We start from the raw sequence: 26,786 nt of genomic DNA on the forward strand, positions 1-26,786 counted from the left end.
GAATGCCCACAAAGCATCTTAAAGGCTAAGGAAGGATTAAAGTAAAGGCTAAACTCTGAGACAGGTTTATGTACACTGTGGTGCACTTTCCTGGGGCTTAACGTCTTTTCTCCTATCTGTGGAGGATATAGAGGGCAGCATTTCTGTCATGAAATAGGACTAATCAACTTAGTTGAGTTCGTATTTAAGGCAAGGTGAATTAATTAAGACAGTCTGACACAGTTGTCAGATGTGTTTTTCAGCCTGCATTCAGAGAAGCTTCTGCAATTGAAAGACAGAAAGTTTGGATGGTTCTTCTATGAGCAATGTCTAAACCAAGACATCTTCACATTGGATGTAAGTACACAAATCTACACATTGGTTAGTCCAAACTGAGGCTAGTTACTTTCAGAAAACATGTTTGCACATAAAAATAAAGGGACAACTTTATCTTAAAAGGAATACGGTTCTGTATGGGTCTAATGAAAAATGAAGACGTAAGGAAATATTCTTGTATTATTCTTGTGTAAATACCATCAACAGCATTCCTCCCCAAACCACTGGGTATACTATAAAACATGATACACTTGGGAAAAATAAATATGTATAAAGAAATACTTAGACTTATCTATAAATTTTATTGGCTTCATTACTAACAGTATGTTAGCTAATAAATTCTTATTTGGCTGAAGTTACTAAAGAGTAAAGATTTATTTGGCAGTGAAGTAAAGATTTATTTGCCAAATAAATAAGTAAATACTGCCTTGCTTTAGTTTGTTTTTTTAAGTAAAAGTAAAAGGAAGTTTATTTGAAATAGTCATTTCAAAGTTGTTATATAAATTTATTGTTTCATTATCTTTAAATAGATTAAGTACCTGCTTCTGTGTGTTACAGATATACATTTACTCCCCATTCTTACTTTAATGGCCTCCCATTACTGCAGATAACTATATGCAAAAAAATTGTCACGAGGTATGGACCATGAAATGACAGAGTAGAAAATTTGGGGGAAAAAAATTGAGGAACAATCAATGATAATCATGAAAAAATCTCATTTTAATACTTCTTCACTCTTTCTTTAAAAAGATCTAAATGAAATATCTAAAATTCGGTTCAATTGAGCACTGCTAGAATTTCACTTTAGTCTATGTACAGATTTATATATAATGGGTTTTGCTTCACAATCTTTGGAAGGGAACACAATGTATACAAACTGTGGTAGCACTTAAATTATGTTGATTTCAAGAAGAAAATTACATAATTTCTACTTGCTTAATGATGACAAAGGCTTATCCCTTTTCATTATAATACTTGCAGATAGACCTAGAACTTTTCATTTCAAGAAGACATGGGTGGATCTGACGACCATGAGCTTCCACAGTGAAAAGAAATAGGAGGTGAGGGAAGCAAGCCATCTGTCATCAGCAACACTTTCTAGGGAATGTGCATTTAGATGCATTTAGAAGAGTGCTAAAGTATATGCCTTCAGTAAAAGTGAAATATATTTTAGGGCCACTACCAAGTGCTTCGGTATTAACGGTCTTTGTTGTCAATACTACTTGCCACTATAGTGCTAACTCATTTATAATGTGCTTGTATAACAGAGAAAGTGCTTATTGTTATTTAAAACCAAAATCAAGTCTAGCTGCCTTCTAAAGTGAGATGTTAGTGGTATAATTCAAACAAGTAGAAATCTCTAAACTCCCCTACCCTCAGCAAAGATGAGTTGGGGAGGAAGATATGAAGAGACTAGAGTCAAAGGCCCACTGAGGAAAGGCTAAGAGCAGACTCAGGGAGAGGGGCTAGAGTGGTCTCTGCAAAATAAAGTGGGAAGAATTGGGGTAGCAGCTGAGAGAAGGTTTAAAAAAAACAAAATAAAGAGCAAGAAGCCAGAGCTTGCATTGTCAAAATTGCCCAAAGGACTGTTTCACAATGGAAAAGTCTGATGTTCAATTTTAAGATGTATTTGACACACACCTTCCCCAGTCGGCCAAGACCTTGGTAAAGTCAGCTACACACACGTGTTACCTTGTGTTAGTGGTTTTAAGTGGATATCGAGGGAAGTGGACTGCATTCTGAGTCAGTGTAGAGCAGAGAGGAGGGAAAAGCTTAAGGGAGTAGACTGGGAGCCCCACAGTGGCGTAAACTCAGAACCCGAGCACCCACGAAGGTGAAATCCCCAGGATTGGGCAGAGCCTTGTAGAAGATGTGGGATAGGGGCTGAAGGTGATATCAGCTGCTCAAATTTTAAGGAGTAATGTCATTTGTCCTGTTATAAATGACCATGCTGCACATTTGGGTTGAAGATATTTTAAGTGTAACTATTTCTTCCACTTGAGATAAGTGCTTGGATAATTTTAGAATTCCCATGTAATCTTCTCAGGAAATACATGTATCTACAATTAGAAACAGTCAAATATTTTATGCCAGTTATGCATCTAGTTTTAAACTTTATTTCAATTAACAAGTATATTTTGAATATCAATACAATTATTTTTATTTTATACAATTAACATTTATATAATTATTTAAAAAAACTTTTTTCTTATAGGATATAAAAATAGACATTTTTCACGCTTCTAACTATAGCAATGAAAAATTGCCGTGATGTCTCTTCTCACAGCTAGTTTTTCTGCTAAAAGTATTTGATCATGAAATGCTTTGGGGCAGCTCTCTTGGCCTTCCTAATTTAAAAAAAGATTTCCCATTTATTATTTTAAAACACTGAAAATATACTTAAGGACAAGTGAATTACACTTTAGCATTAACATGCTTTTCAGCACTCACATTAATACAGGATACTTAGAACAGTGAATACGTGAAGCTACTAAGGATTGTTTTATAACTTAAAAACCTCTAAGAATATCTCCCTCTAGTTTTAAGAATTTATATCTGTTTTTCTCAGAATTATAGAAATACTTAATTCTATTGATCTGCCTTTCAAATGTAAAAACTTACCAAATACAGCAGTTATGTAAAAATTAATTTATCTTAATGAATATAATCCCAGAATTCATGCAGCGTACGTACAGTAAGTATTCTATATATAATTGCTTAAATTCAGGGTTGGCCAAACTCAAATTGTACTGACTTTAATGAATGGTCATAGTAAAGCCATGTAAAGAAATGTAATGGAATTGGTACCCGGCTGCAATGCACAAGGCAGGCAAGCGTCCTCCATGGTAGCAGTGCTCAGTAAGTATCTGCTGATTCGGCAAGGGCTTTGGTTCACGGTTCGGCAAGTTCATGGAGTTCATGTCTTACTACTATTGCCCTAATCAGTTGAGACAGAATTAGCACTAGCTAAATCTTCTGTGCGCTGCCTGGAAGGGTTTGTTGAGGGTAAGAGTCTGAAGACAGAGATTAAGGAGTCTTCATCCTCCTAAAGTGCTGGGCATCCAGGATCAGAGCCCCAGGTCAGAGAAATCCAGCCTGAATGCAAACCTAAGCATGAGGGCGTTCCTGCATTGGGGCTCACCAGACACGCTCTGCATTCAGAACGGATATCCCAGTCTACACTTTGACTCAGGAGCATTTCATCTGCCACAGCAAAGTGACCTTGGTTCAAAAATTGTCTGCATGTTTCTAAATATGTAGAAGAGGATACCCTGAAAATGTGAAAGTTAATGTTTAAAGACTCATGGGTTGATCCATGACCGAGGAACTCCAAAACGGTGAGTTTGTAGAAACATACATTTGGAGCTTCAAGTATTTATCTACCTAGCTGGTAAAGTGAAAGGTCTGGTCAACCCCAGAATACTTCCTTGGAAGTGTCTGATTATATTTGCTTTAAAATATAATTTGGTTTAGGGCAGTGAAACTATTCTGTATGAGACTGTAATGGTGGGTACATGTCACTATACATTTGTCAAAACCCAAAGAATGTAAAACACAAAGAAGTGAACCAACCCTAAGGTAACCCGTGGCCTTTCAGTAATAGTGAGGTGTCAATGTAGGTTCATCATTGTAACAAATGTGAGACTCTGGTGCAGGATGTTGATAGTGGGGAGGCTATGCGTGTGTGTGGGAGAGGTATATGTGAATTCTTTGTACTGTCTACTCAATTTTGCTGTGAACATAAAATTGCTCTAAAAAATAAAGTCTATTAAAAAAAAATAAGAACAGTATGGAGGTTCCCTAAAAAACTAAAAACAGAACTACCATATGACCCAGCAATCTCACTACTGGGCATATACCCTGAGAAAACCATAATTCAAAAAGAGTCATGTGCCACAATGTTCATTGCAGCTCTATTTACGATAGCCAGGACATGGAAGCAACCTAAGAGTCCATCGACAGATGAATGGATAAAGAAGATGCGGTACATACGTACAATGGAATATTACTCAGCCATAAAAAGAAACGAAATTGAGTTATTTGTAGTGAGGTGGATGGACCTAGAGTCTGTCATACGGAGTGAAGCAAGTCAGAAGAAGAAAAACAAATACCGTATGCTAACACATATATATGGAATCTAAAAAAAAAAAAAATGTTCTGAAGAACCTAGGGGCAGGACAGGAATAAAGACACAGATGTAGAGAATGGACTTGAGGACACGGGTAGGGGGAAGGGTAAGCTGGGACGAAGTGAGAGAGTGGCATGGACTTATATAGTAATACCAAATGTTAAATAGATAGCTAGTGGGAAGCAGCCGCATAGCACAGGGAGATCAGCTCGGTGCTTTGTGACCACCTAGACGGGTGGGATAGGGAGGAGATATGGGGATATATGTATATGTACAGCTGATTCACTTTGTTATAAAGCAGAAACTAACACACCATTGTAAAGCAATTATACTCCAATAAAGATGTTAAAAAATATATATATATATATAATTATAAAATATACATATATAAAATTTGGGACATTCAAAAGATAACAGGCACAACATTAAAAATTGCCTTCATCCATTCAGGCTGCTATAACAGAATACTATAATCTGGGTGGCTTATAAACAGAAATTTATTTCTCACAATTCTGGAGGCAGGGAAGTTCAAGATCAAGGCACTAGCAGATTCAGTGTGTGGTGAGGACTTGCTTCCTGGTTCATAGATGGCCTTCATCTCACTGTGTCCTATGTGGAGGAAAGGCTGAGGGAGCTCTCTGCGGTCTCTATTCTAAGGGTACTAATTCCATACACGAGGGCTCCACACTCATGACCTAAATCACCTCCAAAATGCCCCACCTCCAAATACCATTGCTTTGGGGATTAGGTTTCAACATAACGAATTTTGAGGGGAGACATTCAGTCTATAGCACCGGGCTATAATTTTTTTTTAAGAAAATTTGGGCACTAATAGATGTCGTGATAAGTAAATAAGCACTTTCTCACAGGTGTAAAGATGAAAAGAAACTAGAGAAGCCAAGTGGAGCCCAGAATTGTAACATTCAGGTGTGGTAGATGCCAATGACTCATGGTCCTCCCCAGGGACCTTCATGACATAGGGACATTTCTGTAGACTTGGGAATAATTTACATTTTAGGTAAAAATTTGGTAGACTGATTAAAAATAATAAATTACCATGTCAGAAGTGTAACAAAATTTTATAGATTACATTCAATCTCTCTGGCATTGCAAAAAGAAAGAAAGCCAGATTCAAGCACCATGGAATCCAGAACAGGTATGGTACCAAGGAGGGCTTTAATGGTAAATTAGATGAGACTTGTCTCCGATGCCTCATTTCTTCAACTCCATTGGCCCAATAGACTTAAGTCCCCCCCTCATTTCACTGAACACATGAATAACAGTGAAAAAAATCCAGCTGTGTTGTTGCAGACCATGGGCCCTACAGAGCCTCGTAGAAATATGCCTATGCCTGGGAAACCTGGTAGTCCAGAAGAAAGGCATTTGTGTCGATTGTCTAGTGGAATGACATTAGAAAGTAATCACGTGGCCTCAACAGTTCTTGCTGCCTTACCCGTATCCCCTTTCTGAGTTCACCTGCAACCATAGAGGTCATTTCCCATCCCAGGCACCTGCATTTCTCTGCTTCAGACTGAAGGCTTTCTCCCGCACTGAAGGAGCTTGTTGGATCTAGCTCCGGCATAACCCAGATGCAAGGGAGAACTGTGCCCTCCACCAGTGGCTGACAGAAATCAATGGGTAAATGGCCAGCTCTATGTCTTTCACTGGGACAATTATGAGGTGTGTACTACAGGTTTTCTTAGAGGGTCCTCAGAAGGTTGTCCATAGTGGTAACTCACAGATTAGCTCACCCCTTATTGGCTTTTTTCCCTTCCTGGTCTCACTTACCCACTCCCTCATGTAGGCTTCCTGGGATGACCTCCCAAATAAATTACCTTCATTCAAGTCCTTGTCTCAGGCCTGCTTTGGAGGAATCCCAAAGTAGGATAGTCTCATCCACTTTTGGTGAGTAATCTCCATGGCACTTCCCTATGGTGACATGTGTGAAGTAGCAGGGTGGTCAGCCTCTAGGCAATGCTTGCTCTGGAGGGATTCTGCACTACTCCTTTTCTTCCTTCTCGTTCCTCCAGATTTGTTTCAGGCATCACATAAAATGCAAGATGAGCACTATATGTCACAGCTTCAAAGATTCTGTCTCACTCATAGGTAAGTTCAGACTTCTACCAGAGACTGTCAATTCATGACACAAATCAAAGTTCAACAGTGTTTCAAAAGGAAACACCACGTTGTGTCCCACACTGTTCTGTTGTGTAAGGGACGAGGTAAAAAAAGGTGGCTGTGCGCCAAATCTCAGGTGCGGAGGGCCTGAGGTTCTAAGCCAAGGAGCAGTGTCCTCGCTAGAGATGCAAGCCCACAGCTGACACACCTGGCCTGAGTTCTTTCTTGGCAGCTCACCCTGGCTGGCAGGCATCTGGCAAATATTTTTACCCTGATTCTGACTGGTCACTACTCTGAGGCCACTATCAGAGAGGAAATTATATTGACCTCACAGAAATAGTGAAAATAAATCCACATTAAAAACCTTAAAAAAATGTATATGAATGGTGAAAGCCAGTGATAGGTGACCTGTGGACTTGAATTCCGAAGTTGATCAGTAGCTTTAGGCCTGGAAAAGAAGTTAAAGAAGTGACTGCTTATTTAAATACCGTTATATTTTTAGTTTTGGAACCATATGAATGTATTAACTCTTTTAAAAATTAAATCGAATATGCACCCGAGAAAGAAAAAAACATCACTACTTTGAAAAGCAGAACATTTTCTTCCTGATTTCCTTTTTTTTTTTCAAACATAGTTGTAGTTATCTCAATTTTTTTTTAAAGTAACTATTGAGGATGAAGAAGCTAAAGTGACCTGTTTGACTAACACTCATTTAATATTTTAAATTATTCAAAAGATGTTAAGAAAATATAAGACAAAATTTTACCCCTTTTATAATGGTCCCTTTTTCTGATCACTAGGGTCTAGATAAAGTTATGAATGCTGTGTCTATGTATATTTGGATATAACTTGGTCACTTGTTCTAGTTAGACACATGCAGTCAGCCTGTATTCACTTTAATTAGATGTATTTTGGGCCATTAGGAAGATTTTCCTCCTCTTTTCTGTTTTAATCTTATCAACTAAATAGGAATATTTTTCCAAAAATTTAACATATGGGAGCATACATACATTTGTACTTCTGGAAATATAAACATCAAAATAAGTTGTAATAAAAGAAGTTGGTATTTATGGAATCTTGCAAAACTGGTTTAATTTTATTAGTGTTGCTTGTAGTGTGGTATGGTATTACCTGTGGACTCTCCAACAAATTCCAAAGGCACACGGAGTTCTGCAGTTGTATCTGGGTACTTACAATGGAGGGGTTTTTGTGTAACTGAAATCTTGCTGTAGTTAGTCTTCCCAAGTGTTGGGAAAATACAAAAGGTTTTCATCGTGTTCAAGAAGAATTCAAATAGTTAATAAAAAGTAGATATTTGTTGACATATCTATCCGGGTTTTTTTTTAGAACTCCATCAGTGGCGAGAAATATTGATGATAAATCCAATGATGGCTGTGAACCCTTTATTGACAGCATCAGGGCATCAGAGGATTCCACTGGTTCTCTCACCATTTGAACCTCCAAGTGTGGATAGGTATTTCTCTTCAATACGATATTCCAAAGGAGAAAATGGATATTATGAAGGTTTCAAATGCTGTTAACCCCAGTGTTGTTTTATTGTCTAATGTTATTTCAGGGAACTGTGGTGCAGTAAGTCTGCCGGCCACATCTTCAACAAACTTCTCATCACTTCCCCTTTGAGGCCTGCTTGACATCCTCACTCAGCAAATAGCTAACGAGCACTTTCTATGTGACAGGCATTGCATAGGTGCAAACGTGGATGTAGTCTGCTAGGGCTGCGGTAGCAAAATACCACAGACTGGGTGGCTTAATTTTATTTCTCACAGTTCTGGAGGCTGAAAGTCCTAGATCAAGGTACTGGCAGGTTCTGTTTCTCCTGAGGCTTCTCTCCTTGGCTTGCAGACTTGGCTGCCTTTTTCTCTGTGTCTTCACATGCTTTTTTCTCTGTGCAAGCACTTCTGGTGTCTCTTCCTCTTCTTATAAGAACACCAGTCCTACTGGGGCCCCACCCTTATGACTTCATTTAACTTTAATTACCCCCTTAAAGGCCCTAGCTCCAAAGACAATCACATGGCGGGGCAGGGGTTAGGAACACAATTCAGTCCATTACAATTGGGTATCCTGGATTTCCTGTGATAGAGCAATTCTTTCTTTGCAATAAAAGTGAAGTTATCCGTATTTTGGTTGCACACTCTGGCAGTTTCCTGTCTTCCCTTCTTTTGAATATATTGATATAGTCTGACGTTCCGAGGAGAAAGAAAAATTCAGTATTTATGCTTGTTCATGGAGCATGAACAATAGAGTTGGACTTCTAGACACCACTGAAGTTTGGAGAAATAAATTGTCCGCCCAGGTAGTCACTGATCCCAGATGGCAAAACTCAAGCCACAGTATGTTTATCAAATGAGAAAAGAATGTTGTGGTCAAGAATGGAAAATCAGACATTGGTACTGATTTGATTGGATCTTTTTTTTTCCCGACAACCCTAAAACTTCCCTTTCCTGCTTTCTCTGTTGTGTTGGCAGCTGAGTTAGTCCTTCCTTAGTAGAGCCCTTCCTCCTAAGCTTTCTCATCATATTTCTACTTAAGCCAATAGAGACTGCAGGACTTTTGTACTTCATTTTGGGAAGAGATGATAGAATCCCATATGGAAAAAAAAAAAAAAATCTCACTGCCTATGCAATGGAAATTTTGTACAATTCCATTTTCATTTTACCTAATTTGTATCTTTTTCCCTAGAGATTTATTGCCTCCCACTGTAGCTCCAACTGACCCAAGACAGTTTTGTGTTCCTTCCCAATTTGGATCCTCTGCTCTACCAAATGCAAATATGCCGAACGTGCTGTCCAGTCGTGTCTACTCAGGTATGAGCAACAGATGGCTCTCGTCTGTGGAGCCACTGTGAACTGGATTGCTGCATTAAGCTTGCCATCAAGTTTACTGCCAAATTTTAGAGGCAAAACTGTATGGTGATTATACTTGTGGTTTCTATAATTACTACCTAGGTTTAAATCATGGTTCCACCACTGTGTAACCAAGTGTAAGTCGCTTAACTCCTCCAACCATCAATTTACTGATGTATGACATGAAAATCTGCAATCACTATCTGTCTTATCTTACACACAGGAACTGATGAGGTCATGAGGAGATGAGGTCTGAGAGTTAAAGGCCCTGGGGCAGCTTACATATGGCCTGATAGGTCATAGTGAGGACCTGCCTTTTATTCTGGGGAAGAGGGAAAGCTTTTGAGGAGTTTGAGCAAAGGAATGACATGGTCTGACTTACATTTTACCAGGATCACTCTGGCTGCTGTGTTGGGGACAAACTTGATAGGATTAAAGTTCTGGAGTTAAACTGATGGGAGTTAATGGGCTATTAGAATAGTCAAAAGATTATGATGGATTGGCCCTGCGTGGTGACAGTAGGAATAGTAAGAAGTGGCTGGATTCTGTAAATACTTTGAAGGTAGAAACAACAAGATTTTCTCAGAGTTCAGATATGAGATGTAAAAAGAGGAGAGGTGTTAAGGATGACATCAAAAATTTTGGCTGAGAAATGGGAAAGGTGGAGTTGCTCTTCACTGAGTTGAGGAAGACCATGAAAGCAAGAGTTCTTGGGGCGGGAGAGATATCATAGGCATTTGAGATGCCTAATAGACAATCAATGGGGGATGTCTGGAAGGCAGCTGAAGTCCAGGGAGGACTTCTGGAGACAACCTGGAGATATAATTTTGGAAGTCATCGGGATATATGAGACTAGATGAGATCATCCATAGAGTGAGTTAAAAGGATGAGTTAGAAGTTAAAAGGATGATCCCTGGGACATACCAGCAGGGTCCAGAAGATGAACGGAGATATAGAAAAAGCAACCACTGAGGTGGGAGGAAACCCAGGAGAGGACGGAGGCCTGGAAACCAAGGGAAGAAAGTGTTTTAAGGAAAGAGTGAGCAACTGTGTCAAGTATGCCGCTCAAAGATCAAGTAAGATGAGGACCAAGAATATATGATTAGATATAGCTTTGTGGAGGTCATTGATGATCTCGATAAGAGCAATTTCAGCAGAGTGGTGTCAGTAAAAACATGAGTGTAGGGGCTCAAGAGGGAATAAGAGGTGATAATTTCCTCACAATATTGAAGATCAGATTGATGCATCTTATCTCCCCAAAACTATATTCAGTGAGTTTCTGTTTGTCCCTGCTCCCCAATTCCAACAACTCTTAATATTGAGTTAGCCAAAAAGTTCATTCGAGTTTTCCATGTTACAGGAAAACCCAAATGAACTTTTTGACCAACCCACTAGATATGAACAATGTGAGTGAAAAGCCTGAGACAGAAAGAAATATGATTGGTGCCAGGGCCAGTGAAGACACCGGCCTGCCTGGATTTAGGCATGTTGTCTGCCACAGTGCATGTGGATCCACTTCGATGAGATTGAGCAGGGGCCAGGTCTGAAACTAGACACACCCACTGGAGTGTGACAGGCCCATCAGCTGAACCTGGATGGTAGCCCCATCTGGCAGCAAGAACCCGGTAAATCTATAGCTCGAAGTTACAGGCAGCAATTAAGCAGACCAGTGAAATAGCTGCATTGCTGACTCAGAAAGAGCTTCTTAGTGATGAAGAATCCAGAAACTGCCAATAGTTGGATACAAACAGGCAGGTTGACAACCTGTCCCAGGAACAGAGGTCAGTCTCCCACCTCAAGGCTGACATGTAAGAGAGTAAGCAAGGGCAAAGTAGGGCCTCAGTCCTATAGAAACTGAGCTACTAAGTAAGTTAGCAAAATAGGAATTAAGACAGGGATCTGTTTCAAAACTTGGGATGTTAGGTAGGGAGTGGATTATTACAACAGGACTAGCACTAAGTTTGATGTCAACTATTTGGGAAAGAAAGAAACTTGAAATAGGTTTGATGAGTCCACATTTCATAGGGTGCTAAAATCCAGGTAATGAGAATTGTGCCCTCTACACTGGTCTTCTCACATGGACATTCTCTGCATCCTTGGGCATTACCCCATGGGTTGGCAGTCTTATGCATGCCAGCTGTCTCAAGGAGAATATCTCAAAGGCCCTGAACTATAAAAACATGGAGCTTTAGAGTCAGAAGGATTTTTAGAGGTCATGTCATCTAACCTCTGAATTTTACAACTGAGAGAGAATCTCATAAAAATAGATATAGTATGGTGTATTTCAAGATAGGTTATTATTAATAGGAGTTTAACGAGCTCTGCTAGCTTGGTACAAGTCAAGTATAAAAACAGTTCTAGCCTTCATGATACCTGTTGGGGAGAACAGATTTACACATGTAAAACTATCATTGAACAAAACTCTGTGTAATAAGTATAATTTGTGCATCTGTTATTGTTATAGTGTGGTCTGTAGACCTATGCTGGTGTGAGAAGTGTTTGTACAAATAAATGCATAAACAGAGAGTAAGGCTTAGAAAATTTCACAGCAACTTGACAGGGTAATTTTATGTCTATTAATCTAATCATTTTAAATTGTGCTTGTACTTGTTCTTGCTTTCATTTCAATTTTCTAAAAGGTCATTTTATGTATTTTTTGAAAGTATTGGTCCATGATGGGTTGGAAATTTTAAAAGAAAAAAATAGTCCTTCACCAAGGGATGGTTTGAGAAGCACCAGCATAGACTCTAAGTGCATTAGGAGTCCAGAGAAAGAAAAAATCAATATAAGCATGAAGTTACCAGGCAAGAATAGAGCCTTGAATTCTGACGATGCTGTCATTATCTTAAGACATATTCGAAAGTTGACACAAGAATGTAATTGCTGTTCAACTCCATTGAAATTGTTTTGTAGAAAGTATTTTCCTCAGCTACACCCAAAAGTCCACGTAGAGAACTTCATATTTTATCCACTTAAATCACTGTATTTATTTCCAGGGATTTCAGTGCATAAAGAAGCACTTAGTTACTTTTTTTTTTTAAGGTCAGCTAATTCTTTTCTTCCAAAAAAAAAAAAGTTATCAATATTTACTTAAAAACAAGCGATCAAGAGATCCACAGTTAATTTCATCTTTTTCCTTTTGAAGTATGGTAGAGAAACATTGCCAGTTGTGAGACCTATACTTAAAGGAAAAATATTATCTGGGGAATTCCCTGGCAGTCCAGTGGTTTGAACTCGGTGCTTTCACTGCCAGGGCCCTGGGGTCAATCCCTGGTCAGGGAAATAAGATCCCGCAAGCCGCAAGGTGCAGCCATAAAAAAGAAAATAATTATCTGGTGTTATCATGCCATCACCAAAGTGACCCTAAGATTCTGAACAGCCATGAACTGATACCATTTACAACACTGTGCTCAGGTGGTGGTTTTTTGCAGATACTGTTTTAAATCATTATATTTTCTTTTATTATTTTCAAGTGGATATTGTTAATTTGTTTGTGGGGTGGGATGGTGGTTTTCTTGTTTAAGGTTGGGGCATTTTGCCACCTGAATCCATAAAGGCAATGGCTAGAAGGAATGAAATGATTCAAAGGCAGCATACTGCCAGGTAATGTAACAATGTTGTTTTATTTTCTATTCATTCACTGTTTATTCATTTGTTATATGTATACTTTTCTATATATTCATTCATTTATTGTATTTGTGTATTGTTGTTTTTGTATATATTGTTATATTTGTGTATATGTATTCACTGATTTTATATATACATATACATATATATATATATATATATATATATATACACACACACACACACACTGATTACTTTCAAAAAGTATTCCAGGAATATTACAAAAAGAAACATATACAAACATGTACACAGGTTGTTTAAGGATAAAAACAAGATTAGAAATTACACAGTGAAGCTAAGTCTACAGATCACAGTAGCTTGTCAATATCTCATAATTAAAATGCCTAGTTGTGATTCCTTTGAAATTCATACTGGCATTTCTGTCTTAAATGACTTCAGTTCTGCCCAAAGATAGGAGCCAAGCTTGCCAATCCCACTTCAAACTATGCCATTAGAGCCCAGACAGCCCCATGTCAACCTAAAAGTGGCCTTCAACAACCAGGAGAAAGAAACACACAGCAATGATGACTAGGGTATTGCTGTGGGCAAGAGAAAGCATCAGTCAACTTTTTCATCGCTGAACATTAAGGGGTCCAGGTGATGACCAATAAGCAAAGTTAAGTAAGCAAAAATACTAGCAAGTCTTCCCCCCTCCTCCCTTCCCCCACCCTTACCACTGGCATTAATTTTAACAGTTGAGACTTCTGTGTTTCTTGAGGCTCACTAAAATTGTACTGTTAAGGTTTAAAAACTTCTTCCCAAAACTTTAATTTCTTTGAGGATTAATCTCTGGCAAGAAACTATGCTGTGCTGCATTCTCCCCCTCCCTGCTAAGATTGCCATATCCATTAGAGACAATGCTCTAAAGACGGGCCTCGGACTTCCATTGTGAGATTCAGCCAAACCCTTCACCTCTGATCTTACTCCAAACTCTCCTTCCCAGTGGCTCTCTGGGGGATTCGTGTTTACACCTAACAGACTTCAGATAAGTAGCATAAGGACTCACAAGAAAAGCAGAGGTGCTACAATACGGAAGGCAGAGGGCCATTAAAATGATACTTCTAATGGTTTTCTTGGGTTTATACAATATATTGTTTTGTTTTTAGGATGGAAATGGAAATGCATGCCATTTACCAACAAAGGAGAACAGAAAAAGTTAATTGCAAGGGCCTAGCAGGCCTAAGGATACCATTCCTCTGTGGCTTCAGTATCCCATCTGGCCCAGCCACCGACCATGGCAGGAGCGTGCTCCCTGCCAGTGACCTGCACGCTCACAGAAGCGCCCTGAGAAAGCTTCAGGGAAACCCCATGGTAGTGGCAACTGGTCCGCGCTCTCTAGACAGCTGGGGGCAGAAATGTCGTCGTCTCAGGAGAGGTACAGGGAATCAGAAAGTTCTAGACAGTGACACTGAGAGTTCTAAAAGTCGAGTAGAAGAAAAGCCCCTAGGCCAAACCCATGCAGTTCCCTGTGAAGAGAATGAGTATGCAAAAGACCCAGAAACAGACACTCTCAACAATCACAAGTTGGGTGAAACCAAAGAAAAGCCATCTACAGCTCTTGCTCACACCTTTGGAGAGGTGGAACGCAGCCATAGAGAACCCTGGGGAGCTCGTGACACTCCCCTGGAAGAAAAGGCCTGGGACAATGGGAAAGGGAAGGCCTCAGAGCAGGTTTTGGCAGCCTGTGGTGAAAAGAATGGGGTTTACGCTCCAGTTCCTCGACCATCTCTGCCAGGTAGGTGTCCAGGGGCTAATCCTCATGAACCGCAGGTCATCAAGTCCCTGAAGTTATTACATAGTGAGCTGTAACCACTGTGTTTCTTTTTATCCTCCTTTTTCTTAATCCTACTTAGAATTAGCTCCTCTCGAAACGTTTATTACATTACTTCCAGTCAGCCATAGCAGTGCAATGTATCTCTGTTTATATATTGCTATATAGAGAATTTTCAGCAAAGGCCAGGAAGGTAAATATGAGGAAGGATGGGAAAGCCTACCAGAATTTTTAATTAAAATTTTAATTTAATTTTTAATTTAATCTAATCTCTTCAACACAAAACAGAGGGGCTTCTTGCTTAAAAGTATGAATTCAATCTCCCCTGTATTTAAGTGTAGAAAAAATAAACAATTAAACAGAAGCTCTTTCAGTGCTCACTACTGCTATGATACTCTCTAACCTAAAGCTATTAACACACTACCCCCCGCCCCAAAAAGACACACTGAATAGTTTTCAAGAACTTCTTTAGGTAAAAAATATTTTAAAACTGGAACTTCTTTAGATAAAGATATTTTAAAACACAAGGATTTGGGTATGTGTAATCTAGCCACCATACCAACTGCTTCCCTGACAAAATAGTAATTTGCCATTTTGATGAAGATGTAGCTAAATCCTCACGTGGCTTAGAGAGCATGATAAATCATGTAACATCATAGAACATGGTAGTATTAATCTGGAGAATGAAATCCACAGGGTATTTCTATTGGAATCTGAGAGAAGCTGGAACTTTGTTTTTATTTATGATAAGGTTGTCATTAAAGATCCTTTAGAGGAAGAAAAGAAAGGAGGTAGCTAAACTTTTTTAGAAATCATCTCTCAGTAACTCTATCTTTTAAGGGGGTTACTTGTAGATCTATGTAAAGGGACTGCTCTGTGGTAATAGAACATGAGGAAATGAATGTAACTATACATAAAACTGTACTCTTAGCTTCCCCCTTTTCCCTTTTCCCACAAAATAAGTTTCTTTCTGTTTTGAAGGAACACATGTGCTTCTTACAATCAAGGAAAATCTATCTTTGGATGAAGATATTCAGAAATGGACCGTGAATGACGTGTACAACTTCGTTAGTGGCCTTCCAGGTTGTTCAGACTGTGCTCAGGTGATGCAACATTTAAGTATTTTCTTAAAAGTTAGAGACTTTGAAATATAATTCCTTCATAATGAGTTCTGTCGAACTTGATTTTGACCCCAGAGAGCATTCCTAATAATCTCTCCCTTTGTATGTCATTGGCTCCCCTGGAACAGAAGCCTCTGATTGGTGGAGCTTGGGTCATGGGCCCACACCCCAGCCTCAGGGGAGGCTGGAAGAGCCAGTGTTTGGCTTTAGTTTCTGTCCCATCAAGGCTCCTGAGATGTGGAATTCTCCCAAAATTAGGAGGTTCAGAAGCCAAACATCCAAGAAGAATGAGAGGTGTCTACTATAGTCCCTACTCATCCATTTAGCAAACATTTGGAGGCATGTACTACTGTATCAGAAGTTTTAGGCTACTCATCATACATAACAGAAATATATACTTTATTCTAAAAAGGACAAGAAGGAAATACATTTGAAAAGTAGGAAATTAACTATTTTAGAATTCCATTTTTATGCTGGGGCAAGATATAAAAATGCCTACACACATAATTTAATCTGGTAGATAAATACTATTTTTTAAATTATAATGAACTATCAGGACAGTTGAAAAGTAAAACTAGCCTCACTTATATGGGAAAATTGGAGATAAAAATGGTGGGTTGCCAAGTTTTTGAAGTTTATGTCAGTGCTACATTTTCATGCATATAGTTTACTTTTTCAAGTGATTTAATAACACAATTCCAAGCAACAGTGTGCCTACTAAATCTGGTATCACTATCTTTGGTTTATATTTTAAAGTAAAAGAAAGCAAGGAAAGGATATTATGATTTAACTACATCATAATTAACTGATGTTAGAGATAATTTTTTTCAGATCTCATTTTGTGATATTTTTTTCAGTGTAATGCTGTTAATTTTTTTTTTAATTTTCATTTCTTCCTTCCTTCCTTCCTTCCTTCCTTTTCTTCCTTCCTTTCTTTCTTTCTTTCTTTTCCTTTCTCTTTTTCTTCCTTTGTTCTTTTTATTGGACCAATGGAAAAGTCATATAGAGTAGTGATTAAGAGTATGGCTTATGAAACCAGAAAGTACAAGTTCAAATCCTGGCTTTTCCACTTTCTGGACATGTGACCTAGGACAAATTGCCTCCCTCCTTGGTGTCTCAGTTTTTTCATCTGTAAAATGAGGATAATAGTATAATACATTTTCAAAGGATTGTTGTAAGCATAAATGAGTGCCTGGCACTCAGTAGATTCTAATTTCATCATTACCTCAGAGGCTTCTAGAGAAAGCAGAATCTCCAGTTACTTATGAGGCGAGTTGTATTCTTCACGTCACCTACTTTGTCTTTTTGCATATCTGCTAAAAAAATTTGTTCTATTTTTTCCTATTCAATGAGTATAACCTTATTATTTTATCACTAGTCATTAACCATGAGTAAGTCACTTTTTAAATGTATCTACGCCACTTTTCAAGTGGTACAATGAAGTTACCAAATCCTGATAACCAGAAAGAAGCAACCCCGTGTATAACGAACATTTGATTACTGACTTCTGATGGATTGAATCTGTTTGAACTCACTATTTTTAATCAGTCAGTGATTCACTGTCATAAAAATACAGTTTATAATAACCACTCTTGCAATAAATAATGTTACATGCATTTCATACTTTATAATCCCAAATGTCCCCTTATGGGTATAAAGAAGTCACATAAACACAAAGACCCCAAACTTTGCTGACTCATTATCTCTTACCAACAGGATGTGGGTGCTTCCTTCCCCAACCCAAGAAGTGGTACAGTTATTTCTAGGTGTTTCTCAAATGTGTTTAGGATCAAGTCCTGCTCTTGTTTCCTCACTAAAGTCAGTTCCCCTCCTAGCAATTGCTGGTGACTCAACAGCAAGGATGTCGCTACTCTGCTGGGCATGACCAGGCCGTGCTCAGTGATGGTGTTCTGTACAGAAATGGGGAGAACGCCCCTGGACGCAGCTGGGGGCCGCCTGAGCGCAGCAAGCTCCGAAGCAGCACTGCTTGTGCACAACTCTCGCAGGGACCCTTGTCTGCAATGTGCCATCCGCTTTTACTCACAGCCCCTGGGACTACTCAGGACCACACCCCTGTCCCCTTCTCTGTCCTCTTCTTCCTCACCTCTGCCTTAGGTGCAGCAGCCTCCAACCACCCACCTTCTGCAGGTAGAAAAAGGAAATTCAGGAAAAAATAACTGCAGTGAAAACCCAAAGCCCCTTGCAACCGAAATCTTTTTTTTTTAATTATTATTTATTTATTTATTTTTATATTTATGGCTGTGTTGGGTCTTCGTTTCTGTGCGAGGGCTTTCTCCATTTGCGGCAAGCGGGGGCCACTCTTCATCGCGGTGCGCGGGCCTCTCACTATCGCGGCCTCTCTTGTTGTGGAGCACAGGCTCCAGACGCGCAGGCTCAGTAATTGTGGCTCACGGGGCCTAGCTGCTCCGCGGCATGTGGGATCTTCCCAGACCAGGGCTCGAACCCGTGTCCCCTGCATTGGCAGGCAGATTCTCAACCACTGCGCCACCTGGGAAGCCCGAGAAAATTTTTTTAAGAACAAAAATAACTGCAGTGAAAACCCAAAGCCCCTTGCAAACGAAATCTTTTAAATAGATGTGAAGAGAGGATGGGTGGTTCAGCCATTTAGGGACATCCAGGATACCCTGTAACACATTTTTTGTGTTCAAAGTCAATGTCTAGTTCAAATAAGTCAGCAGTTAAAGTATTCTCTCTAAAAATAACTGAAATTAGTAAAAATACATGCATATTTATATCATGCACTTGGCCCAAACTGCTCTCATGAGAATGAAGTGAGGATATCTTCTGAGTGACAGAGGCATGTTCTGCATCTTTGCCTCAGGCCCAGGGTCCATCCACCATGACTGAAGGTTAGTCCCTCATGCATTTCAGGCCCTGGGTGCCAACCTACCTTTGTGTGAAAATTTATCTCTGTGATTTCTCCTTCTTTGGTTGCTCTCTCGTGGTCCCTTCACTGCTCGCTGGAATCCCTACAAAGGAAAGAGAAATTAGGTAAATTTTCTACCATAAATATAGGTAACTATTTTCATCAGCACTCCTTTTTCTGATTGGCAGTGGGGTTAAGCAGGGAAAATTCTGGATCAGAATCATGAACTATACATTATTTTACAAGTTCTCTAACAGGCAAGCTATGATTTTTGGCAACTCACTTAACCTTTTCTATGTTGGTTCTCTCATTTATAAAAAATCATAGTAATAGCGCCTACTCCTTATTGGCAACAGACTATGTGCCAGGCACAGTACTAAGTAAATTATTTAGATTGTCTTTTTTTTTTTTTTTTTTTTTTTTAAATTTTATTTATTTATTTATTTATTTTTATTTTTTTGGCTGTGCTGGGTCTTCGTTTCTGTGCGTGGGCTTTCTCCAGTTGTGGCAAGTGGGGGCCACTCTTCATCGCGGTGCGCGGGCCTCATACTGTCACGGCCTCTCTTGTTGTGGAGCACAGGCTCCAGACGCGCAGGCTCAGTAGTTGTGGCTCACGGGCCCAGCCGCTCCGTGGCATGTGGGATCTTCCCAGACCAGGGCCCGAACCCGTGTCCCCTGCATTGGGAGGCAGACTCTCAACCACTGCGCCGCCAGGGAAGCCCTAGATTGTCTTTTAAATTTAATCTACACCATACTTCTGCAAAGGAGATATTAACTCTATTTTGCAACTGAGTAAAGCTGAACTTCAAGGTGGCTAGAGGACTGCTTAAAAAAATGTGTGTGTGACTACAAATCTAGCTCTTTCCGTTATAATTACTCTACATTGAGGATATTGGGCCATATGATTTTCGGCCAAGGGTACCTGGGGCCCTAGGAATTCTCAAAGGTGGTAGAAGGTATGCTTAAGTTATTCAAGATATTTCAAAACAACAAACAACCTGAGAAATATCATACATTTCCCCAATATAAGGCTACATAGACTAACCCAAACTGTCCACTTTTCTGCTTTGGCCCAAATTAAGTTATTTATATTAGCCGTTCTACAATTTGATCAGTTAAAATGGGAAAAGAAATAATTACTTAATAAATATAGTTTGTAAATAACTAAAATCTGTTAGAACACAAAGTTCCTGGTACAGAAGTTTCCCAAGAAGAATCTCATTTTCTGCTGGTCCTGAGGCATGCCCTCCGAGGCCGGAACACACAGTGGAAATGGGACAAATATGGTTCCTCTTCTCACGGAGCTTGTAGTCCAGAAGAGGGGCACCGTAAGGGATGCCACATCGGCGTGACCGTGCTGGAGAGGGCAGCTACAGGGCATGGTAGGAACACATAGAAGGGCCTTACGGTTTCCTAGAGGAAGAGGCATCGAAAGTGAGACCTGACAGTGAGGAGTTTACCACCTGAGGGGGAACAAGGTGAGAGGGAGGCAAAGGAGGAATTTCCAGGTGAGGACCAGAAGCCAGAGAGAACTGAACATGGTTGGGATTTGAGAATAATTTTTAGTGGCCAGAGGGCCAGGGCCAAGGTGGGAAAGGTGAGGATGGCAGGATAGGGGACTGAAGAGGGAGAAGGGGCCAGGCCACAGAGACTTGAAGGATTGTGACTTCATCCCGGAAACAGTCTAGGTTTTAAGGAGGAGTGGCGTGCTTAGCTTTATGTTTCAGAAAGGTCGCTCAGTTGCTTTTATGAAAATAGGTTAAAAGAGGCAAGACTGGTGGGGAAGCCTTCTCGGATGAACAATAATGGAGTTGGATCCAGGGTAGAAGCAGTGGGGTGGACAGATAAGAATTCTGCCTAAGAGGCAGAATTGGCACGATTCAGCTTCTAAGTTAAAGATATACATTAGGGAGCCTTCAGTATACAGAGACACTCACTGAAGCCAAGAGAGAGACTGAGATGAATCCGGAAGACCAAAGAGGACCTGGGTCAGAAGCCTAAGGGACTCTTAACACATAAGGATGGACAAAGAAACAGTAGTCACAAAGGTGACAGCAAAAGAGAGGGCAGAGGGTACCCAGGAGGGAGAAGCCTCAGGAAGGCAAGGCAAGTGCATTTTCTTGAAGGAGTAGTCAACAATGTCAAATGCAGCCAGGAGTGTAAGAAATAAGAGGACTGAAAAATATCTACATGTTTGATAGAATCACCAGGGACCCAGAGGAGAGCAGGTTTAATGGACTTGTGAGGGTGGAAGTCAGACTCCTTGAGACTGAGGAGTGACTGTGAAGTAAGAACATGGAAACAGGGAGCATCAAAACTCTTGAGAAATTGGGCTGTGAAGGGGATGAGAGACCTGGGGCAGGATATAGAGATGGAGTGAGGAAGTGTTTCTGTATTTTCATCATTATTGCTTGTATAATGATGGTGGAGACTTGCTTAAATTCCACTGGGAAAGAGCCAGCCAAAGAGAAGAGACTGACGATGAGACAGGGGAGTATCTATTGTGCGGGGCCTGGAGGTGGGAAGGGTGCAGACACTTAGCCTATGTGGAGAGAGTGCCTTTAAAGAGTGAGGGACCACTCTCCCCCTGTATCAGCACAGAGGAAGAAAATGTAAGCTTTTAGGTTGATTTGCGCAGAATTAGAGGAAGTTCTTATCTACTGGTTTGTTTGTTTGTTTGTTTTAATTAGGAAGTTATATGATCTGCTGAAAATGAGGGGGGATTCTGTGGGGTCTAAAGTTTGAGTGTGAAGAAAGCTTGAAATAGAAAGAAAGGAAAGCTCATCAATGTATGTAAGATTGCCAGGCAGTTTGAAGTTGGAGACCATAACGTTACAGTACTACCAGTCAGCCTAGTTTTTTCTGCCCATCACCTTATCTGCCCGGAAACTTTGTCCACCAGCAGCCTTCCTAGTTTCTGGAAGAATGGAAGGCATGGTGACATCCACTACACAGTCAGAACAAATATGTCCAGCGTGACAGCTCTCACCTGAGTTTTCCTCTTCTCCCTTTACCACTCTTCTAAGGCAGTGGACAGAGGCACTGAGTCTGTAAATGTGAGAGTCTGAAATTTGCCTGAAATGGTTTTTACCCACATCCCTTCACTCATACTATTTGTCCATTCATTGATTTGTCCAGCAAGGATTATTGCATATCTTCTGTCATGGGCCAGGCACTGCATTACAGGTACATTGGTGAGTAAAACATGGGCTTGCCCTCAAATAATAACTATTCCAGGTTGGAATTGCATTCTATATACAGAGAATTAAAATGTACTCCAAGGGTTGTTAAAGACTACAAACAACATGCTATTGGAGCACAGAAAAGAGGGTAACTGAAAATAAGAAATGTTATGATTTTTTGTGTCATCCTCAAGCAGTCTTAATGTTTCCTCCAAAGCTAAAAATCTATATATAAAACAAGGTCTTAAAAAAAAGACATTTAAACAAAGCTGACATCTTTTGTGTTTAATAAGGTGTTTAAAGATCATGCAATTGATGGAGAAACTTTGCCATTACTCACAGAGGGGCATCTTCGAAGCACTATGGGCTTAAAGCTGGGGCCGGCACTAAAGATCCAATCGCAGGTAGGGTGATTTTTCGTAACTAAACATGTTAATGGTATGAAGCTTAAGAGAAATATGTTACCTTTATCTTGTAACATTAACAATACCTATTTAACCTCTTTATTAAGCTTTTTCCCTCTGTGGTTGGGGACATGATAGAAGTGAGGGAACCTGAAAACTTTGGACGGGGCATTGGTACATATTCCTAGTTTTGGTTGGGAAGGCACAAAGCAGTGGTGTGCTGGCCAATGTTTAACAACCTGCTGTCTTTAAAAGTGAACCCCGATTCGTAGCATTTGTCAATTCCTGCGGTGTCAATAATCCCACCATGGCTGACAAACTCGACATGCAGCGTCACTGAATACAGAATTGGGAAGAGACGCACCGCAGCTCCCCATTTCAGACTATCTTCACCATGTGGATAGCACAAGTGTAAACAACCTCAAGAGCAGAGATAATAATAAACAATTATAGTAAAATAAGTAGGTAAAAATAATTAAGTGATAAGTTTGGGGCATTTAATACTTTAGTTTGCAATATAATATATCTAATTGTAACTTTATATAATTTAATTTTTAATAATGGCATTTTTAGCAATTAGCTTGTAAATTTCCTAAAAATATAACAATTGGTCTCAAGAGCTGGAACAAGCCAGCTCCAGAGCACCGCTTCTCATCACTACCTCCCTCCACTGCTTCATTCTGGTCTAAGGCACTATCTTCTCTCGTTGGATTACTGCATTAGCCTTCTAACTCTTCTCCCTGCTCTGCCCTTGCCCACCCAGAGCCTATTCACACAGCAGTAAAGAATGATTCTTCTAATACATGAGGCAGATCATGTCACTCTTCTGCTCAAATGTCTGCAGTAGCTCCCCATTTCTTTCAAAGTCCAAGTCAGAGTCCTATATTATTTGCACTCCTCCCCACCCATCACCACCCTTGCCTTCCTGACCTCATCTTCTAAGTCTCTCCCTGCCAGTTACTGCTTTTGTCAACTCACCTCTGGATGCTGTTTGAACATCTAGACAGGTTCCACCTTCACACTGTTCCCTCTGCCTGCGATGCTCTTCCCCCAACATCCTCATGCTTTGCTCCCTCATCTCCTTCATCTTTGCTCCACCATACCCTCTCAATGAGGTTTGCTTGGTTCACCTTACTTAACATTGCACACGGCCCAGCCCCCATACAGACTACTGCTATCCCTTTTTCTGGTCTTCTCCTTTTCCCCATAGCACCCATCACGTTCAATCACACGATATAATTTATTTATTTGTTATATTTATATTTATTTTTGATTTCCCTCTGCCCCCACTAGAATGTAAGCTCCATTAGAGCAGAGATCTTTATCTGTTTTGTTGACAGATATAACCTTAGAACATGCAAAACCCATAATAGGTCAACAGTTATTTGTTGAAAGAGTGAGTTTCCTAAAAGTCAAACCAAGAAGCCTCAACTAATTCTTTCAGAATTTATACAGTACTTATTCACAATACATGCTTAGACCAGGAGCTGAGTTTCCAGAATGTCCTTCAAAAACCTTTTTTTTTTTTTCCTAAACTTTTCAGGGTAAAGAAGTTCTTTATTTCTAATGCAAATACTTCAGTGTTTCCATTGATGTTCTTTTTTTCAACTTCTTATTTTGGAATAACTTTAGATACAGAAAAGTTGCCAAGAGAGTACAGAGAACTCACCTAGCTTTTCCTAATGTTAACATAATACATAACAGGGCACATTTGTCAAAACTAAGAAATTAACGTTGGTACAATATAATATTCACTTTTAAATGATTTATTTTTCTTTAGCGAGGATACTATACCTCTTGGAATACTTACAATAGCACTGCAGTTTTTTCTCAAATCTGATTTTCTTTGGCTTTGGTGTATCACTTCCGTTGCACTTTTTGTTCTGCTTTGTCCTTGCAATGTGGCCAACCCCAAGTCATCCTTAATCTTCCCCTCACTTGCTGTCAGCATCCTTATGCTCCTGTCTGGTATATATAAGTTCTTCCGTGCAGCCCAGCTGAGCTGTATTATATCCCAGGCCCCATCTGCCAGCATAACAGGACAGGACTCCCACAGAAGCTGGGGGTGGGGGGGGAGGTGGACGGGGAAGGTCCAGCTGATGCCACATGTTCAACCAAGCAGAACAGTTGTAGAGTCCTTGGGATTGGGAATTTCCAGGGGTCCAATTGAAGCAGGAAAATTGGAAGGTTCTGAGTAACATCTGAAAGTCCCAGAAGGTGAGCAGGCAGGAGTTCATCAGTGGATAACAAAATCTCAATCTCCAAAATGGGAATCAAGGGCAAAATTCCATTACAGCAAGAACTGCTAAGAAGAAGGAAACCTACCCTCCAGAACAGAAACGTAGAAGGTAGACCTGGACTGAGCACACAAGGAAAGGGGTAGGAGAAGAAAAAGTTACTGGAGTTTGAGAAAGATATTATTAGAATGGAGGGAGCTGGGGGTTTGAGCTGTAACAATGTGAACAATATAGAAATCTCCTGGGTCCCACTCGGCATCAGGTTTGTGTAGGAGCCCGCTGGTTAGTACTAGTACATAAGGCAGCGCAGCCTTATTTATGTCTCAACACTAAGCCCACTGAAGGCCAGTTGTGTGCTAAGGTTCTAAAGAATTCCAGCCTCACCTGGAGGAGGATGGGCTGGGTGTTGGTGAAGGTGAAGTAGGGTGTCTGTGGGAACCCTTGTGGGACCATTGGGAAAGGAAGAGGTAGAGTGAACTCAGAGTGAAATAATTGTGTGTGCACAAGAACCACAGCAGAACCAAGAACAGGAACTGGTAAGCTCCTACCACCTTGATATCCAATTTTACAATGTAAACACTATGATTCTAAAAGAAAAAGCCCACCACATCCTAGAATTGTGTCCTTCTAGATGTCCCATGCCTGAAATTACCTCAGCCTCCCTGCCACCTATGGCTTAGCAGAGTATGCTGAGTTATTGAAAGAATTCATAGATTTAATTACTATATTTTGTCTTCTAAGGTATCTCAGCATATGGAAAGTATATTCTACAAGAAAAGTCTTTCACTTCCTACCCACACGAAACAAGCATTCGATCAACCAAAAGATACAAACCCTCTTTTGGGTTTTAATTCCGGGAGTGATACACTGGACGTTCCTTGTTCCCAGGATATGATCATTCCTAAAAGAACTGAGCGAGATACTATGAGAAATTAAAACCCTCACGGAGCAAGAACAGTCTTAATCGGTTTTCTGAAAAGTCTGGGATATTCTGAAGGGTGTGTGGGGGTTTCCCAGGACCAGATGGCGGCTCAGAGGGAGAGAAAGCCCACCCTCCTGAGCTCTCTGGGAGGAGGCCTTGCCCAGGCTTCCCGAAGTGACCTCATCACAAAGTGGCTGGAGGCGTATCCTTGGAAGCAAATGCTAAATGAAGGATAGAATTTGCAAACATCAAATTTGTATATATAAAGAGGTCTATTTCTTTTCTTTTTCTTCCAGTTTTATTGAGATACTATTGACATAACAGCACTGCATAAGTTTCAGGTGTACCACATAATGATATGACTTAAATACATCATGAAACAGCTATCACAATAAGTTTAGTGAATATCCGTCATCTCTTATAGATACAAAATGAAAGAAACAAAGTTTTTCCTTGTGATGAGAACTCTTAGGATTTACTCACTTAACAGCTTTCATATATAACGTACAGCAGTGTTCATTCTATTTATCATGTGGTACATTGCATCCCTAGTACTTATTTATCTTACAGCTGGAAGTTTGTACCCTTTGATGACCTTCATTAAAGAGGTGTATTTCTGATTTTAAAAAAAAAAAAAAGCTATAGTTGGATGTTTCCACGAGGATATCTGTGCAGAAGCCAGAAGAGCTGACACTGAAAAACAGAGCTCTTAACCTGTCTTCGCTGGCTTCCCATCCCCCAGCCCGGAGAGAGACAGAGGCAACCCAGTGGAGCCAGAAGGAGGAAGAAGAGAAAGTGAAGTACGAAATAGAGAAGCAGAGGAGCTGAGCACAAGGCCCCGCCTTTTCTCATTGCAGGCTTTCAGCCTGAAGGAAGCCGGAGAAAGGATCGGGCAGAAGCTCTAACCTTAAAGTTCAGAGTTCGACTGTTACTCAGCATTTTCCTTCTCATATGAAACCATGTTATGGCTAAAAACAACTGGAGGACTCCTTATGGCCTGAGAGGGAGAGGAAAGGGCATAGTGACCACCTCCTGTTTCACCCGAGAGGTGGGGAAGAGTTGCCTCCTCAAAGCAGTACTGAACTGGCAAGATCGAGGGGAGACGACAGCAGCTTTCTTCTCGTACCCCGTGGAATCCCACTCTTTCAACTTCACGTTTAACAGAAAGACTGTGAAAGGATCCGCAGGAAGCTGACAAGCGTTCGCTCA

The 26,786-nt window shown here is 40.2% G+C and overlaps 1 protein-coding gene across 1 annotated transcript; it reads left to right on the top strand.

Moving 5' to 3' along the window:
- The first annotated feature begins 7,935 nt into the window (after positions 1-7,935).
- On the top strand, positions 7,936-25,591 carry SAMD7 (sterile alpha motif domain containing 7). The gene is made up of 7 exons (XM_059921992.1): positions 7,936-8,036; positions 9,263-9,387; positions 12,951-13,029; positions 14,160-14,788; positions 15,806-15,927; positions 22,308-22,418; positions 25,397-25,591. Exons 1-7 carry the CDS (start codon positions 7,936-7,938, stop codon positions 25,589-25,591), a joined length of 1,362 nt encoding a protein of 453 aa, XP_059777975.1.
- Positions 25,592-26,786: the final 1,195 nt, after the last annotated feature.

This window comes from Balaenoptera ricei, chromosome 4 (genome assembly GCF_028023285.1).
Source record: "Balaenoptera ricei isolate mBalRic1 chromosome 4, mBalRic1.hap2, whole genome shotgun sequence".
Taxonomy (NCBI): Eukaryota; Metazoa; Chordata; class Mammalia; order Artiodactyla; family Balaenopteridae; genus Balaenoptera; species Balaenoptera ricei.

What these genes read in the sequence shown, in the direction of transcription:
- SAMD7 (XM_059921992.1), top strand. Translation starts at nt 7,936, where the DNA reads ATGATAAATCCAATGATGGCTGTGAACCCTTTATTGACAGCATCAGGG. An exon ending in TCCTCGACCATCTCTGCCAG is followed by an intron (nt 14,789 to 15,805) that starts GTAGGTGTCCAG and finishes TCTGTTTTGAAG; the next exon opens with GAACACATGTGCTTCTTACA. An exon ending in CACTAAAGATCCAATCGCAG is followed by an intron (nt 22,419 to 25,396) that starts GTAGGGTGATTT and finishes TTGTCTTCTAAG; the next exon opens with GTATCTCAGCATATGGAAAG.